Source organism: Salvelinus sp. IW2-2015, unplaced genomic scaffold, assembly GCF_002910315.2.
Source record: "Salvelinus sp. IW2-2015 unplaced genomic scaffold, ASM291031v2 Un_scaffold5804, whole genome shotgun sequence".
Lineage (NCBI taxonomy): Eukaryota > Metazoa > Chordata > Actinopteri > Salmoniformes > Salmonidae > Salvelinus > Salvelinus sp. IW2-2015.
The window spans coordinates 113576-126965 of NW_019947069.1; the positions used below are offsets into that span (position 1 = coordinate 113576).

The 13390-nt window shown below is 43.3% G+C and overlaps 1 protein-coding gene across 1 annotated transcript; it reads left to right on the top strand.

The window, feature by feature from the left end:
• Positions 1-7587: 7587 nt before the first annotated feature.
• LOC112078523 (SRY-box transcription factor 4) lies at positions 7588-11355 on the top strand. The gene has a single exon (XM_024144733.2). The coding sequence runs from the start codon at positions 8121-8123 to the stop codon at positions 9249-9251; it is 1131 nt and encodes a 376-aa protein (XP_024000501.1). The 5' UTR covers positions 7588-8120; the 3' UTR covers positions 9252-11355.
• Positions 11356-13390: the final 2035 nt, after the last annotated feature.

The following is a 13390-nucleotide window of genomic DNA, read 5'->3' on the forward strand; positions in this document are numbered from 1 at the left end:
TGAAGTGACCTTCAGGGGTCAGTCACAGTGACACCCTGGGAGATATATCATGTCTGGGTCATGGTGTCGTGGCCGGGGGAATCAGAAGGTCATACATGAGCACTGGGAGGTGACCATCGTTTTCTGTGTTTCTTTGTGCCTGTGTCTGTGTGTGTGTCTGTGTGTGTGCGTGTGTGTGTGTGTGTGTGGTTGTGTGTGTGGTGTGTGTGTGTGTGTGTGTGTGTGTGTGTGTGTGTGTGTGTGTGTGTGTGTGGTGTGTGTGTGGTGTGTGTGTGTGTGTGTGTGTGTGTGGTGTGTGTGCGTGGGTGTGTGTGTGTGTGTGTTCACCCTGTCACCATGACAGAGAAGCATACAATAACAGTGAGAAGTGACTGCCCTGGGAACCACCATGTCACCTGTGTCGCCTGGTCTGACAGCAGAGAGGCATCACAGGACCCTCTGTTCTCCCTGAGGCCTGTATGTCTGCAGCCTACAGGCTGGGGGCTGAGAGCTGGGGGCTGGGGCACAGACCAGGCAGAGACCTGTCATCCCTGAGGTCGCCTGCTCTTGGCTGGGGGCTGAGAGCTGGGTGCTGGGGGCCACAGACCAGGCAGAGACCCTGTCATCCCTGAGGTCGCCTGCCTCTTGGCTGGGGGCTGAGAGCTGGGGGGCTGGGGGCCACGACCAGGCAGAGACAAGAGCAGAGACCCTGTCGTCCCCGAGGTCCACTGCCTCCTGGCTGGGGCTAGGAGACCAGAGGCTGTGACTTAAATGACAAGGTGCTCCCTCTCTGGGACTTGATGTCCAATGCCTCCTGGCTGGGGCTGAGGGGCTCAGACCACAGACCAGACAAGAGCAGGGACCCCTGTCGTCACCGAGGTCCACTGCCTCCTGGCTGGGGGCTGAGGGCTCAGACCACAGACCAGACAAGAGCAGGGACCCCTGTCGTCACCGAGGTCCACTGCTCTGGCTGGGGGCTGAGGGCTCAGACCACAGACCAGACAAGAGCAGGGACCCCTGTTGTCACCGAGGTCCACTGCCTCCTGGCTGGGGGCTGAGGGCTCAGACCACAGACCAGACAAGAGCAGGGACCCCTGTTGTCACCGAGGTCCACTGCCTCCTGTGGGGGGCTGAGGGCTCAGACCACAGACCAGACAAGAGCAGGGACCCCTGTTGTCCACCGAGGTCCACTGCCTCCTGGCTGGGGGCTGAGGGCTCAGACCACAGACCAGACAAGAGCAGGGACCCCTGTCTCACCGAGGTCCACTGCCTCCTGGCTGGGGGCTGAGGGCTCAGACACAAGACCAGACAAGAGCAGGGGACCCCTGTCGTCCCCCAGGAGCATCGAGCTTAAGGCTGAGCGCTCAGGGCTGACACCACAGAGCAGAGCTGACACAGAAGAGGGTTTGTACATAGGTCCCAAGATGCTACCTCTCAGGTGCTTGATGGTCCTAGTCAATATCAAGGTTGAGAGGGCAATGATTAAGAGACCAGATTGGGAGGTATAGGGAACAAGATGAGGGGCCAGAGATGATGGGGTAAGGGTTAGATTGTAGGGTAAGGGTTAGATTGTAGGGTAAGGGTTAGATTGTAGAGTAAGGGTTAGATTGTAGGGTGATGGCTAGAGGATGTGGTAAGGGTTAGATTGTAGAGTAAGGTTAATTGTAGGGTAAGGTTTAGATTGTAGGGTACGGGTTAGATTGTAGGGTAAGGGTTAGATTATAAGGTAAGGGTTAGATTGTAGTGTAAGGGATAAATTTTAGGGTAAGGGTTAGATTGTAGGCTAAGGATTAGATTGTAGGTTAAGGGTTAGATTGTAGAGCAAGGTTAGATTGTAGGGTGAGGTTAGAGGATGTGGTAAGGGTTAGATGTAGGGTAAGGGTTTAGATTGTAGGGTAAGGGTTAGATGCTAGGGTAAGGTTAGATTGTAAGGTAAGGGTTAGATTGTAGGGTTAGTTAGTAGGGTAAGAGTTAGATTGTGGGTGTGAGGGTTTAGATTGTAGGGTAAGGGTTAGATTGTAGGGTAAGGGTTAGATTGTGGGGTAAGGGTTAGATTAAGGGTTAGATTGTAGGGTAAGGGTTAGATTGTAGGGTAAGATGATAGGGTAAGGTTTAGATTGTAGGGTAAGGGTTAGATTGTAGGGTAAGATGATAGGGTAAGGGTTAGATTGTAGGGTAAGGGTTAGATTGTAGGATAAGGGTTAGCTTAAGGGGGTTAGATTGTAGGGTAAGGGTTAGATTGCAGGGTAAGGGTTAGATGTAGGGTAAGATGATGGGGTAAGGGTTAGATTGTAGGGTAAGCGTTAGATTGTAGGATAAGGGTTAGATTAAGGGTTAGTTGTAGGGTAGAGGTTAGATTGTAGGGTAAGGCGTTAGATTGTAGGTAGGTCGGGTTAGGATTGTAGAGTAAAGGGTTAGATTGTGGGATAAGGGTTAGATTATAGGGTTAAGATTGGTAGCGGTAGGGTTAGATTGTGGATACAGGTTAGGATTAAGGGTTAGATTGTGGTTTAGGTAGTAAGGGTTAGATTCGGTTAGATGTAGGGAGGTTAATTTGGTAGGGAAGGGTTATGATTAAGGGTTAGATTGGAGGGTAAGGGGTTAGATTGGAGGGTAGGCAATTTAGAGGGGTTAGATTGTGGATAAGGGTTAAGATTGGTAGGGTAAGGGTTAGGATGTATGGTGTAGTATAGAGGGTTCTAGATTGTATGTATTAAGGGTTTAGAGAGTGGGGATATTAGGGTTGTAGAGTGTGGGTAAGGGTTAGATTGTCGGGTAAGGTTAGAGGATGGGATAAGGGGTTCGATTGTGAGGGTAAGGTGTTGGATTGTAGGAGTAAAGGTTAGAGCGGTGGGATAACGGGTTAGATTGTAGGATAAGGGTTAGATTGTCAGATAAGGGTTAGTTGTGAGGTAAGGGTGAGATTGTGGAATAAGGGTTAGTTGTAGGTATTTGGTTAGATGTGTAGGATAAGGGTTAGTTGTAAGGTTAGGTTAAGAGGATGGAGATATTTAACGTGTTAGATTGGTAGGGTAAGTTTAGTTGTAGGGTAAGGGTTAGATTAAGGGTTAGTTATGTGGGATAAGGGTTAGATTGGTAGGATATCAGGTTAGATTATAGGGTTAGATTGAGGGTTAGGGTTAGATTAAGGGTGTGATTGTAGGGGTAAGGTGTTAGATTGTAGGGTAAGGGTTAGAATTAGGGTTAGATTGTAGGTAAGGTTAGATTTGTGGATAAGGGTTAGATTAAGGGTAGATTGTGGGTATAGGTTAGATTAAGGTTAGATTTGTGGGATTAAGGGTTAGATTGTAGGTAAAGGGTTAGATGATGGGGTAAGGTTAGATGTAGGGTAAAGGTTAGATTAAGGGTTAGAATATGTAGGATAAGGGTATGATTGTAGGTAAGGGTTAGATTGTAGGGTAAGGGTTTTAGAGGTATGGGATAAGAGGGTTAGAGTGTAGGGTAAAGGGGTCTAGATTGTTAGGTGGGTTAGAGGATGTGGATAAGGGTTAGATTGTAGGGTAGGGTTAGATTGTAGGCATAAGGGGTTAGTATTGTAGGGTAAGGGGTTAGGGATGGGAAGGTTTTAATTGTAGAAGGGTTAGATTGTAGGAATAAGGGTTTAGATGTCCCGCTGTTCAATATGGATGTACCACACGATGCGAATGACGCATGTTAAAATGTTCCACAGTGGAACTAAACATCCCTCAAACAGGTTGGGGTAAGGATGAGGAATTATTTTTTGAAAATAAACATTTTCTTTTGTATTTATCTGGGTTAGATACACAGGCCCTTTTTGTTTGCAGTATTAGGAGACAGTCAGTCTTAATTATTTGTATATTTATTCCTAAGTAGGCAACTATGTCCTAGAATTGACTAATATATCTTCTGTTTATACTCTGAGAACCTGATCTAATCTCTGTGTGTGTGTGACAACACCAGCAACCCGATCTCAGGTGGCTCGGTGTAACCCTGTAAAAACAAACCTACAACCTTGAAAACGGGCAGATGTTCAAACTAACTCAACTTCAGGAATCAGAGTTTGACAATAAACAATGATCTCTTGTCAACTGGGCTACAGGGTAAAGTGTTGACACCGAGGAATCATTAACGGACCTATGCTGCCTGACGGCTGCTACCTGGATAAGATAAGGCTCATCGGGAACACCTGTTTAAACATGCATATGAATCAATACATTTCATATATGACATGCTGAATGGTGAATGTAGGCTACCATCTGTCCCTTTTGCAATGAATAACACAAAGTTTGTAAATGATTAAGAGTAATGGTTTTAATGAAAATGTACGTAAAAAAAAAAAAATGTAAACAAAATTTAAGAACGTTTTCTATACTGTCTGAGGTGAATCCTAACTTAACATCCGCGGATAAAGGCCTAAAATATATAAATCATTATTTTGTATCCCAAATACATCAATACAATGCATGTATTTTGCATATGTGAAGTCTCTATATGCTTTAGGATAGGACTTGTCATTTTCCAGTCAATGCTCATCATGACAGAGGTCTCTGTATGTGTGGAGACTTGCACAAAATGAGCTGTGGCATTCCATGCAATATAACCATCTGGTGATATAGATAACATATCAGAAATCATCAAGCGTGTATCTGGCGAATCACATGGCTACACATTCACTGCATATGTCATCAATACGTAAAGTGACGTCGCTGATTGGCTACACATGCCGAGCTTAACTTTTCTCCGTGTATTGTACAAATTCAAGGCAGGTGACGAGTATATTATTGAATCCGGGATACACTCTACACTTGTCAGGATTAATAATAAATTAAAGATTCATAAAAGAAGGAAAAAAAAGATTAATTGTCAATATTTTATTTAAGTAGGCTAATTAATAAAATAATTGACTATGAAATCATAAATATGAATGATTAAAAGTGGTGAATAAGTCAATGTCCATATACGGTCATTGCTTTGACTACATGTACATGTTGCTAAAGACATTGGAAACTTTGAGATTTATTGTTGGAAGAACGACAGTTTCTAGAACAGAGAATCCGAGAAGAGGGAGCAGCTCGAGGCGCTGAACACCTGTTGCGATTAGACTGGCACGCGACCCATTCTAAGCACTCGCGTGGCAGCTGCTCAAACGTTAAACAAAAGTTGTAAAAGAAAGTTTGAAATGCATTGAAGATATCTATTCAAATACACACGCACCGACGCGAGCACGCATTGACGCTCTCTCTCTCTCTTTCTCTCTCTATTAAATACGCATACACACACACACACACACACACACGCACACACTTTAAAATGAGAGGCTTTTTATCCACGACACTACAGTCCACCCACCACCCAACGTGTGCTCAACGACGCACCATACAAAAAAAAATGTGCAATCAACATACAAAAATATGCTCGTAAAAGTGGTAAACTATTGAAACAGGATCTCTGCTTTTCAAGAGAAATACAAAAAGCCGTAATAGTATTTTCTTTCCCTCTGATGGTGAATGGAACAATGCTGCCACAAGCCATCTGGTCAAGGAGTGGATGGAACAACCCGACACCCCCTCAGCCAGGTGRTGGGCTGTAGCCCTAGTCAGACCTCGTCTTCACTGCCTCCATCTATTACTGTTATTATGTTGTATAAAGAGCAGATAATAGGGTTAGGTTTCGTGGTTGGGGGGCCGGGTTAWCGCATAGAAACAACATCTATAGAACATGAGTTCARCAGTCAAATTGCCAAGGGTTCGAGGTTTCAAGACCTAATTCTAAATTCMATCGGTTCTATTTCTATGGGTAAGCGTCGAGCTCTTTGGTTTATGAGTTGCCACRCCATTTATATTCCAGTCATGCTCAATGAACCCACAAAACTGGAGCGCAATTACATGTGCTTTAAAACTCGCTTTTACTMGGATGCGGACAGATATCAGACCATATTATTAAGCACAATTGTGCTCAGTGACATGCGTATATCTACGTCTAKGGCTGCWACTGGGTTGAACTATTAGAATCGCGTTTTGTTTCTTCATCTGTAACGCCTCATTCACTTGATGGGCTGTAGCGGCACGTGTGTACTAGGTCTGCCTGTAATGAACAGCACAGCATGCTAAGGTTGACAGCCTACCTGTAATAATAACACCTTTAATGAATTTCACTTGATTGGCCTTTGACAAAGTCGGAATGGTGATCAGCATTACAAACACTCTCAGTAGTTACTGACTGTGCAGCAAAACAATGTCCGACCCACTGGCTGCGTATCTGACTGAGTAACATTATGTAATTCATCTCTCCCACATATGCAAAGTTCTGGGAGCGGAGCTGTGTCTGATTTCTTTCATAGGAGCRAACTCTTGTCATTTAGCTCCGCGCTGCCATCTAGTGACAAACACWAAACGCATCGCTGTTTCCTCAGAAGTGAACTTGGCTGTTTTGTGAAATTSGCCGTTTGCTTAATACCTGTGTAATATCAAAAACATTGGCAACAAAGGCTACTGGGGGAGATGTTTTAAGTCAGTATAATATATTTATATTCTAGGAGTAAATGTGAGAACTCTGAATATTGTGTGTTCATGAAATGTTGTGTTTTTTCCCACTCAATGTTCGTGCGTAAAAGCGCTTTCTCCAGTGTGTCTTATTACCACGCTCTCCGGTCTACCTTGGCCATTTGTATCTTTAAAAAAAAGTGTAGTGTGTAGTCTCAGCTTGCATGTGTGTACCTCCACTGCCTCTMCCTCTCTCCTRTCTCCTCTCCGCCAGCTGCAGCASTGAGTGCGGGGCGTGCGTAATGTGACAAAGGAACGCCCGTGTCGTCCTCGGCTCCGCCCTCTCTCTCGGAGTCAGCCTGGTGAAAGTGGATCCTGCTGAAGAATCTCTTCTCACCAGTACAACAACTCAACTGAGGGAGTCCGCATGCATGTGTCTAGACATTTCCGTGTTTGCGAGCCGAGCTTGCACTCGCGCTGGAAATAAAACGAGACTCACTGAACTGTTGAGTGACATTGTGCCATGTTTGTTATTGTTATGAACCCGACGAACCTGTAGGGGCTATAAAAATATAAGTATATAATTAAATACAAATTACTTTGTTATAAACATCATATTACACCTCTGTATTCTAGCAGGGTAAACCAGGATATGTTATTATAAATTAGCATAATTACTCATATATAAATATATGCTAGAACCTTTTTATATATTCTCTCAAACATTAGCTCCTATATCATAATAAATCATTATAGTCCAAACAGGGTTGACAAGTTGTTCCATGCTTCCCTTTATGCAACAGTAGGCCTATACTACTCTTGAATGATATGATACATTAGACTGGTTCCCATACATACAGCAATACCTTCATGATATAGGTATGGCTGGTTGGTGTAGAAAAAAAGTCGAAAACATAAGTATGTCTCTTTAAAGCGAAGTTTGTCGTGTATACTGGAATGAGGTCAGACATAAAGCTCCTCATTGCACGCGCTGATTATTATTAGATTCCTTTTTTTWTTTTTMGACCAATGAGAAGAAACTGGGCGTGGTTTTGGCACTAGACAGGGTAGAGACAGCCACGGATTGGCTGAATTGTATCGCCATTATATCTTTGGAAAAGGATAAAGCTGCACGGGGAGAAATTAGAAGCTGCTGAAAGTTACAGAGTGCGCAGATGAAAGGTGGATCGTAGTTCTAGTGAAACAGGCTTCTTCCCGCATGGTGCTCGGAAGAAAAAGCTATGCAGAAAAAGAGTTACCTTACTTTAGAAACTTTGAACATTTTCAGTGTCAGTGCGCTCACACAGCCACTCAGTTTGCTTTCCGCTGCTTACACGGCACATGTTTAAGTCCTACACGACTGCTAGGGTTGATTAGCTTAGGCTACATAAAGCATTGTCGGAGGAAAGAGAGTGGAAAACGAGGGACAGTTTTACACCGTTCGTTCTGTATCATATTACAGAGACTCGAAAAAGAACTTTTAACAAATCCAGCATTTTTAACGGCTATCAACGGATTCCTGTGGTTCCGGTTCGGCACATCTCAGGACTGACTTCTATTCACACAGCCAGCTAGAATTGTACAATTTAAAAAAAATACTTTTCTTTTTAAAAATAAACCTACTGTGTGGAACTGAACTGGAGAGCAAGCAGGCGCCCTCTCATTGACATTATAATCATGGTACAGAAGACAAGTAATGTGGAGAGCTCCGAGGCTGTGTTCGAGGGAGAGTCGTCCGATTCCGGAGCTATGGACCTGGACATGGCATCCTCCCCGAGCCCCGGCTCCACGGCTTCTTCCGCGGGGGACGGCAAACTGAACCCCGCCTGGTGCAAAACACCCACCGGTCACATCAAGAGGCCGATGAACGCTTTCATGGTGTGGTCACAGATTGAAAGGCGTAAAATTATGGAACAGTCGCCGGATATGCACAACGCGGAGATATCCAAGAGACTGGGCAAGCGCTGGAAGCTGCTGAAAGACTGCGACAAGATTCCCTTCATACGAGAGGCGGAGCGGCTCAGACTCAAGCACATGGCGGACTACCCAGACTACAAGTACCGGCCCAGGAAGAAGGTAAAGTCCAGCAGCTCCAAACCGGGCGAGAAGGAGGGAAAGATCAGCGGTAGCAACTGTAACACCAGCATGAAAACATCTTCTAAAAAGAGTGTCGCAAAATCATCCAGCAAACCTCATAAAATCGGTTTTGGGAACAGCACCAAAACACCATCATTCCCAGAACAAGTCATCGGCACAGATCACCATTCTCTTTACAAATCCAAGTCTGTTTCTGCTGCCAAACAAATACCCGACAAGAAGAAGCGTGTGTATGTGTTCGGGGGCAGCAGCCTGAGCCACAGTGTGAGTCCGTCTTCAGCAGCGGTGCCCGCCAGTCCCACGCTCAGCAGCTCGGCGGATTCCAGCGAACCACTCAGCCTGTACGAGGACGCAACAGCCAGCAGCAGGGGGGGCGGCGAGTCTCCCTCCAGCGTCTCGGAAGACTACACAAGCATGCGGGCGTCCTCCCCTACTCCCTCTGCTTCTCACTCCTCGTCCTCCTCCCAATCCTCTTCATCAGACGAGGAGTTTGAGGATGATCTACTGGACATTAACCCTAGCCCTGGTTTTGACAGCATGTCGCTGGGAAGCTTTGGGTCCTCGGTTTTGGACAGAGACTTGGATTTTAATTTCGAGTCGGGCTCCGGTTCTCACTTTGAGTTTCCCGACTACTGCACCCCAGAGGTGAGCGAGATGATTTCAGGAGACTGGCTAGAGTCGACCATTTCTAATTTGGTGTTCACGTATTGAGCGAGAGAAATAGAGAACGAGAAAAACACAAGCAGGAAATGTTGTCTTACTATTCTGAGCAAAAAAAAGAAGGGATTCCGGTAAAGTGATTGTGTGTCATACGGTAACCTACCAAGGGTCCCTCCCGCCGAGAAAGAGACTGCAAGCCCCAKGCGCTGACTGTTGAACAAAGCGAGAGAATAACTTGCTTTTTATTTCAAGGATCAACTGTCGACTGTTATTATGAGACATGGCTACAAGTAAGCTGAAGTATTGCCTCGACTGGAGCGGAAGAGGAAGATATTGTTGCGCCCTGAGTAGGAGTGATCGGCTCCTATTGAAAGAAACACTCGATCAGAACTGGAAAACTGTGATTGATATTGCACGATTATAGTGATGGCGGGTTTAGGTCAGCTATACTTTATTAATCAATGTTAGTTACTTAAAAGGGACATTTTGAGAAACGTTTTATGATCGCCAAGTGAACTTCATAAGACTCACAGAGGTACAGAAATAGGCTGTCGGGACAGTTGTTGTTGTTGTCATCGAGGCAGATGGATTTATGAACCAGGTGGGTTGTTGACATAAAAGTCAAACCTTTTTTAAAAGATAAACGCATGATGTTACCTGTCCTCTCTTTTACTGAGATGTATGTTAGACTGTCGAACAGTTGAAAACTAGTTGTAGGGGTATTTAAATGGATAGATGGCGCTATGTTTGATTCCTTTCTACCTAAAAGGAACAACAAAAAAATCACCAGCTGTTTTAATTCTTAACTTCAGGATTCAAACGCAACTGAAATCTGTGCTGAACTTTATACACTTCTCTACAATTCAGGACCAAAATTATTTTATGTTTTTCTGATGTTATGTATAAGAGAATTCTCACGATTTTTTTTTCCATCCTCGAATTTTCTTTTGTTCGTTTTTTTCAGAGGACATTTTATATGATGTATTTATATACTGGCCAAACATTTTCGACTTAATTATTTTGTTTTGTTTTCTTGTACTGGTCTTGTTATGATGTTTTCCCCTCACCGTCTGTTTCCTTCGCCGAAAGAAGGGCTAGACTTTTGATTTTTTATATTTAAATGTAGACTTTTGACACTTAAAGAGAGGAAACATTTGTTTATTTTGTCAGTGTATTTTTACAGATATATATCAAGGGGGTGTCAATCGGTGTATATCGCTGTTTGAGTTCCCTCATTTTAAAGATCCAGGTGGCGGGTTATCTCATGAATCGGCCTTCTGTCCATGTTACAGTATCAATCTGCAGGCTTCTTAAAGACACAGTACCACATTTCAATACCCCGTGGAACACGCACTTCAACACACACACAGTATTTTGAGCAGCCACACTTCTGCATTTCATTTTAGAATCTTGCCTAATAAAGAAAGATTGTAGCTTTAAATGAACAATTTCTTGTCGTTTTTTTATATCGACATTCTGGTTTTAAACCACTGGATGTAAGAAATAAAAATCATTATAAAGCATATTCAAATAGCGTTTTTTTGAGTTCCCGCAAACAACAATTATGTAGACCTACTGCTTTTCTCATTGTATTTGAATATGTAATGTTTTCTACTTGTTCGCTAACTCTAGCTAATTTGTTTTAGTATCTTATGGCATGGTGAATAATTAGTATTTGTATTTCAGATTCAGGTTATGGCTGTTGTGTTTTAAAAAAAATATTTTAAAAAGATAAGAAAATTTGGAAAAACCGTGAAAACATCTTTGTACATTTGACTGTGTATCATAAGCAAAAAAGTTTGTGTGTTTTATGTGTAGTTTAGCTATACCACAACAGGCGCTAGAACCGATCGCTTTCTATGTCTTTACTTACGTTGAAGGTGGTTGTTCAGGATTTTTATATATATATATATATATACAGTTTTAAATAAATTAACTTATTTTCATCCCATTTCTGTGCAATATGCTGTGTAGAAATATGTTTTTTGTCTAATCTTTGCCATAACAAAAGTTTTGAAAAAGGGGGGGAGGGAAAAACTCATGCCAGCTAATCGTGTCAATTCACTGCCTGTCAGATTGTTGATAATTCTGTACATAACTTTTTTTTTTTTTCAAGAAGGAAATAAAAAAAATAATCAGCTGGAACTGAAACATATTCTGGTCTCTGTCGACTCATTCTGTCTGATCTACGGATGGCTCCTTTTAAATCAAAACACTACTTTAATATATACATGATGTTTACAGTATACAATCATCGTTATACTCTACTCCTCTCTGTCGACTCATTCTGTCTGATCTACGGATGGCTCCTTTTAAATCAAAACACTACTTTAATATATACATGATGTTTACAGTATACAATCATCGTTATACTCTACTCCTCTCTGTCGACTCATTCTGTCTGATCTACGAATGACTCCTTTTAAATCAAAACACTACTTTAATGTATACATGATGTTTACAGTATACAATCATCGTTATACTCTATCGTCTCTTGTCGACTCATTCTTGTCTGATGTTTTTGTACTTGTATAGAAATGCTGCTTTTAAAACTATGAAAACAAGGTGTCCATTACTGCACACACATAATGTACACACGTATACAAAACCTACTAGTGCATTAGAGTGCTTCTTTTAGGTAATGGAAAATGGTGTACTGTACACTAGTCAATGTAGGGCATTAGTGTGTAAAAGCTACAAGGCCTTATGGTAAGCAGTGGTTGTTTAGGATAGTTTATATGGGGAGTGATAACATGGAAGATCCCATACTTCACGCATTCTCACAGACATACTGTATAAGAAATAGAATTACCTTTACGTGGTCTATAACGTCAGTCCGTGTTATGAATATTTATTTTCATGTTTATTTAACTAGGCAAGTCAGTTTAGAACAAATTCTTATTTACAATGACGGCCTACCCCGGCCAATATCTACCCTAACTTTGGTTGTAAATATGACTCCTTGTAATCCTTGGGAGGTGATGTTCTGGTGGTATTACAAGGGTTGTGTTATTTCAAGGCAGTCAGCATCTATTCACTTCCTAGCTCCATGTCTGTCTCCCAGACAGTGCCTCCCCTCCCCCTTCCCCAGACAGCACAGTGTATTAGCGTATGTGGGGGGATGGGGCCCGGCTGGCTGCATGCTGGCTAGGATGCAGGATGAGACATCCAAATCAGCACAGCAAACAGGCTGGGCCTGTATTCACATTCAAGAGTCTCAGAGTAGGATCAGTTTGACCTTTTGAAGAGCGTAATGAATAAGATGACATGTACAAGGTGGGTTAACCTGATCCTGGATCAGTACTCCTTCTGAGTGCTGATGAATACAGGCCCAGGCTTGTCTGATGAACACAACACTCTGTCTCAGTTTCTAACCTGTTATTTTACTACTATATTAACTACTACGCACTAAACAGGTTGTGTTGAGTTCTAGAACCCTAATTAGAATGTACACTCCTAATGCAATGCTTCATACTAAGTGGTAGGCTAGAATGGATATTGGGAATTGTCATTTTAGGACTAAAACCTTGACATAATTCCTTCTCCATTCTGTATTCGAATCCCTTCTAAGAACCATACAATTAGCCACTTGATTAGCTAACCTGATAGTGGAAGTTAGTGCTGCTATCTCATACCTACCCTGCTGTAGCCCCCTTCAGCTCAGCTGATTACAGAGAGGGAGGTGAATGAAGCTAGTGGCTCAGTAAAAACCCAGCAGGGGGGGAGGCTAGAGCCTCAGCCACCCCCCTCTCCTCTCTTTGGGTGAAGGGGAGGGTGTCAGGCTGGGAGAGAGGAGAGGCAAGACGGCTGGGCTGCCTTCCTGGCTAGTGGGAGTAAGGACATTACACTGTGGAAATCACTGGATACTGGGGAGTATGGGGGATTTATATAGAAAGGAAATGTATTCAATGTGATTGTCAGTTAGGGTCTGAGTGGGTGTGTTTGTAATCTCTGCACCTTTTACTTACTGATCTAAGCATGTCAGTTAAGAACAAATTCTTCTTTACAATGACGGCCTACACCGGCCAATCCCGGCCGACGCTGGGCCAATTGTGCGCCGCCCAATCACAGACAGTTGTGATACAGCCTGTATTCAAACCAGGGTGTCTGTAGTGACGCTTCTAGCACTGAGATGAAATGCCTTAGACCGCTGAACCAGGGTCTGTAGTGACGCCTCTAGCACTGAGATG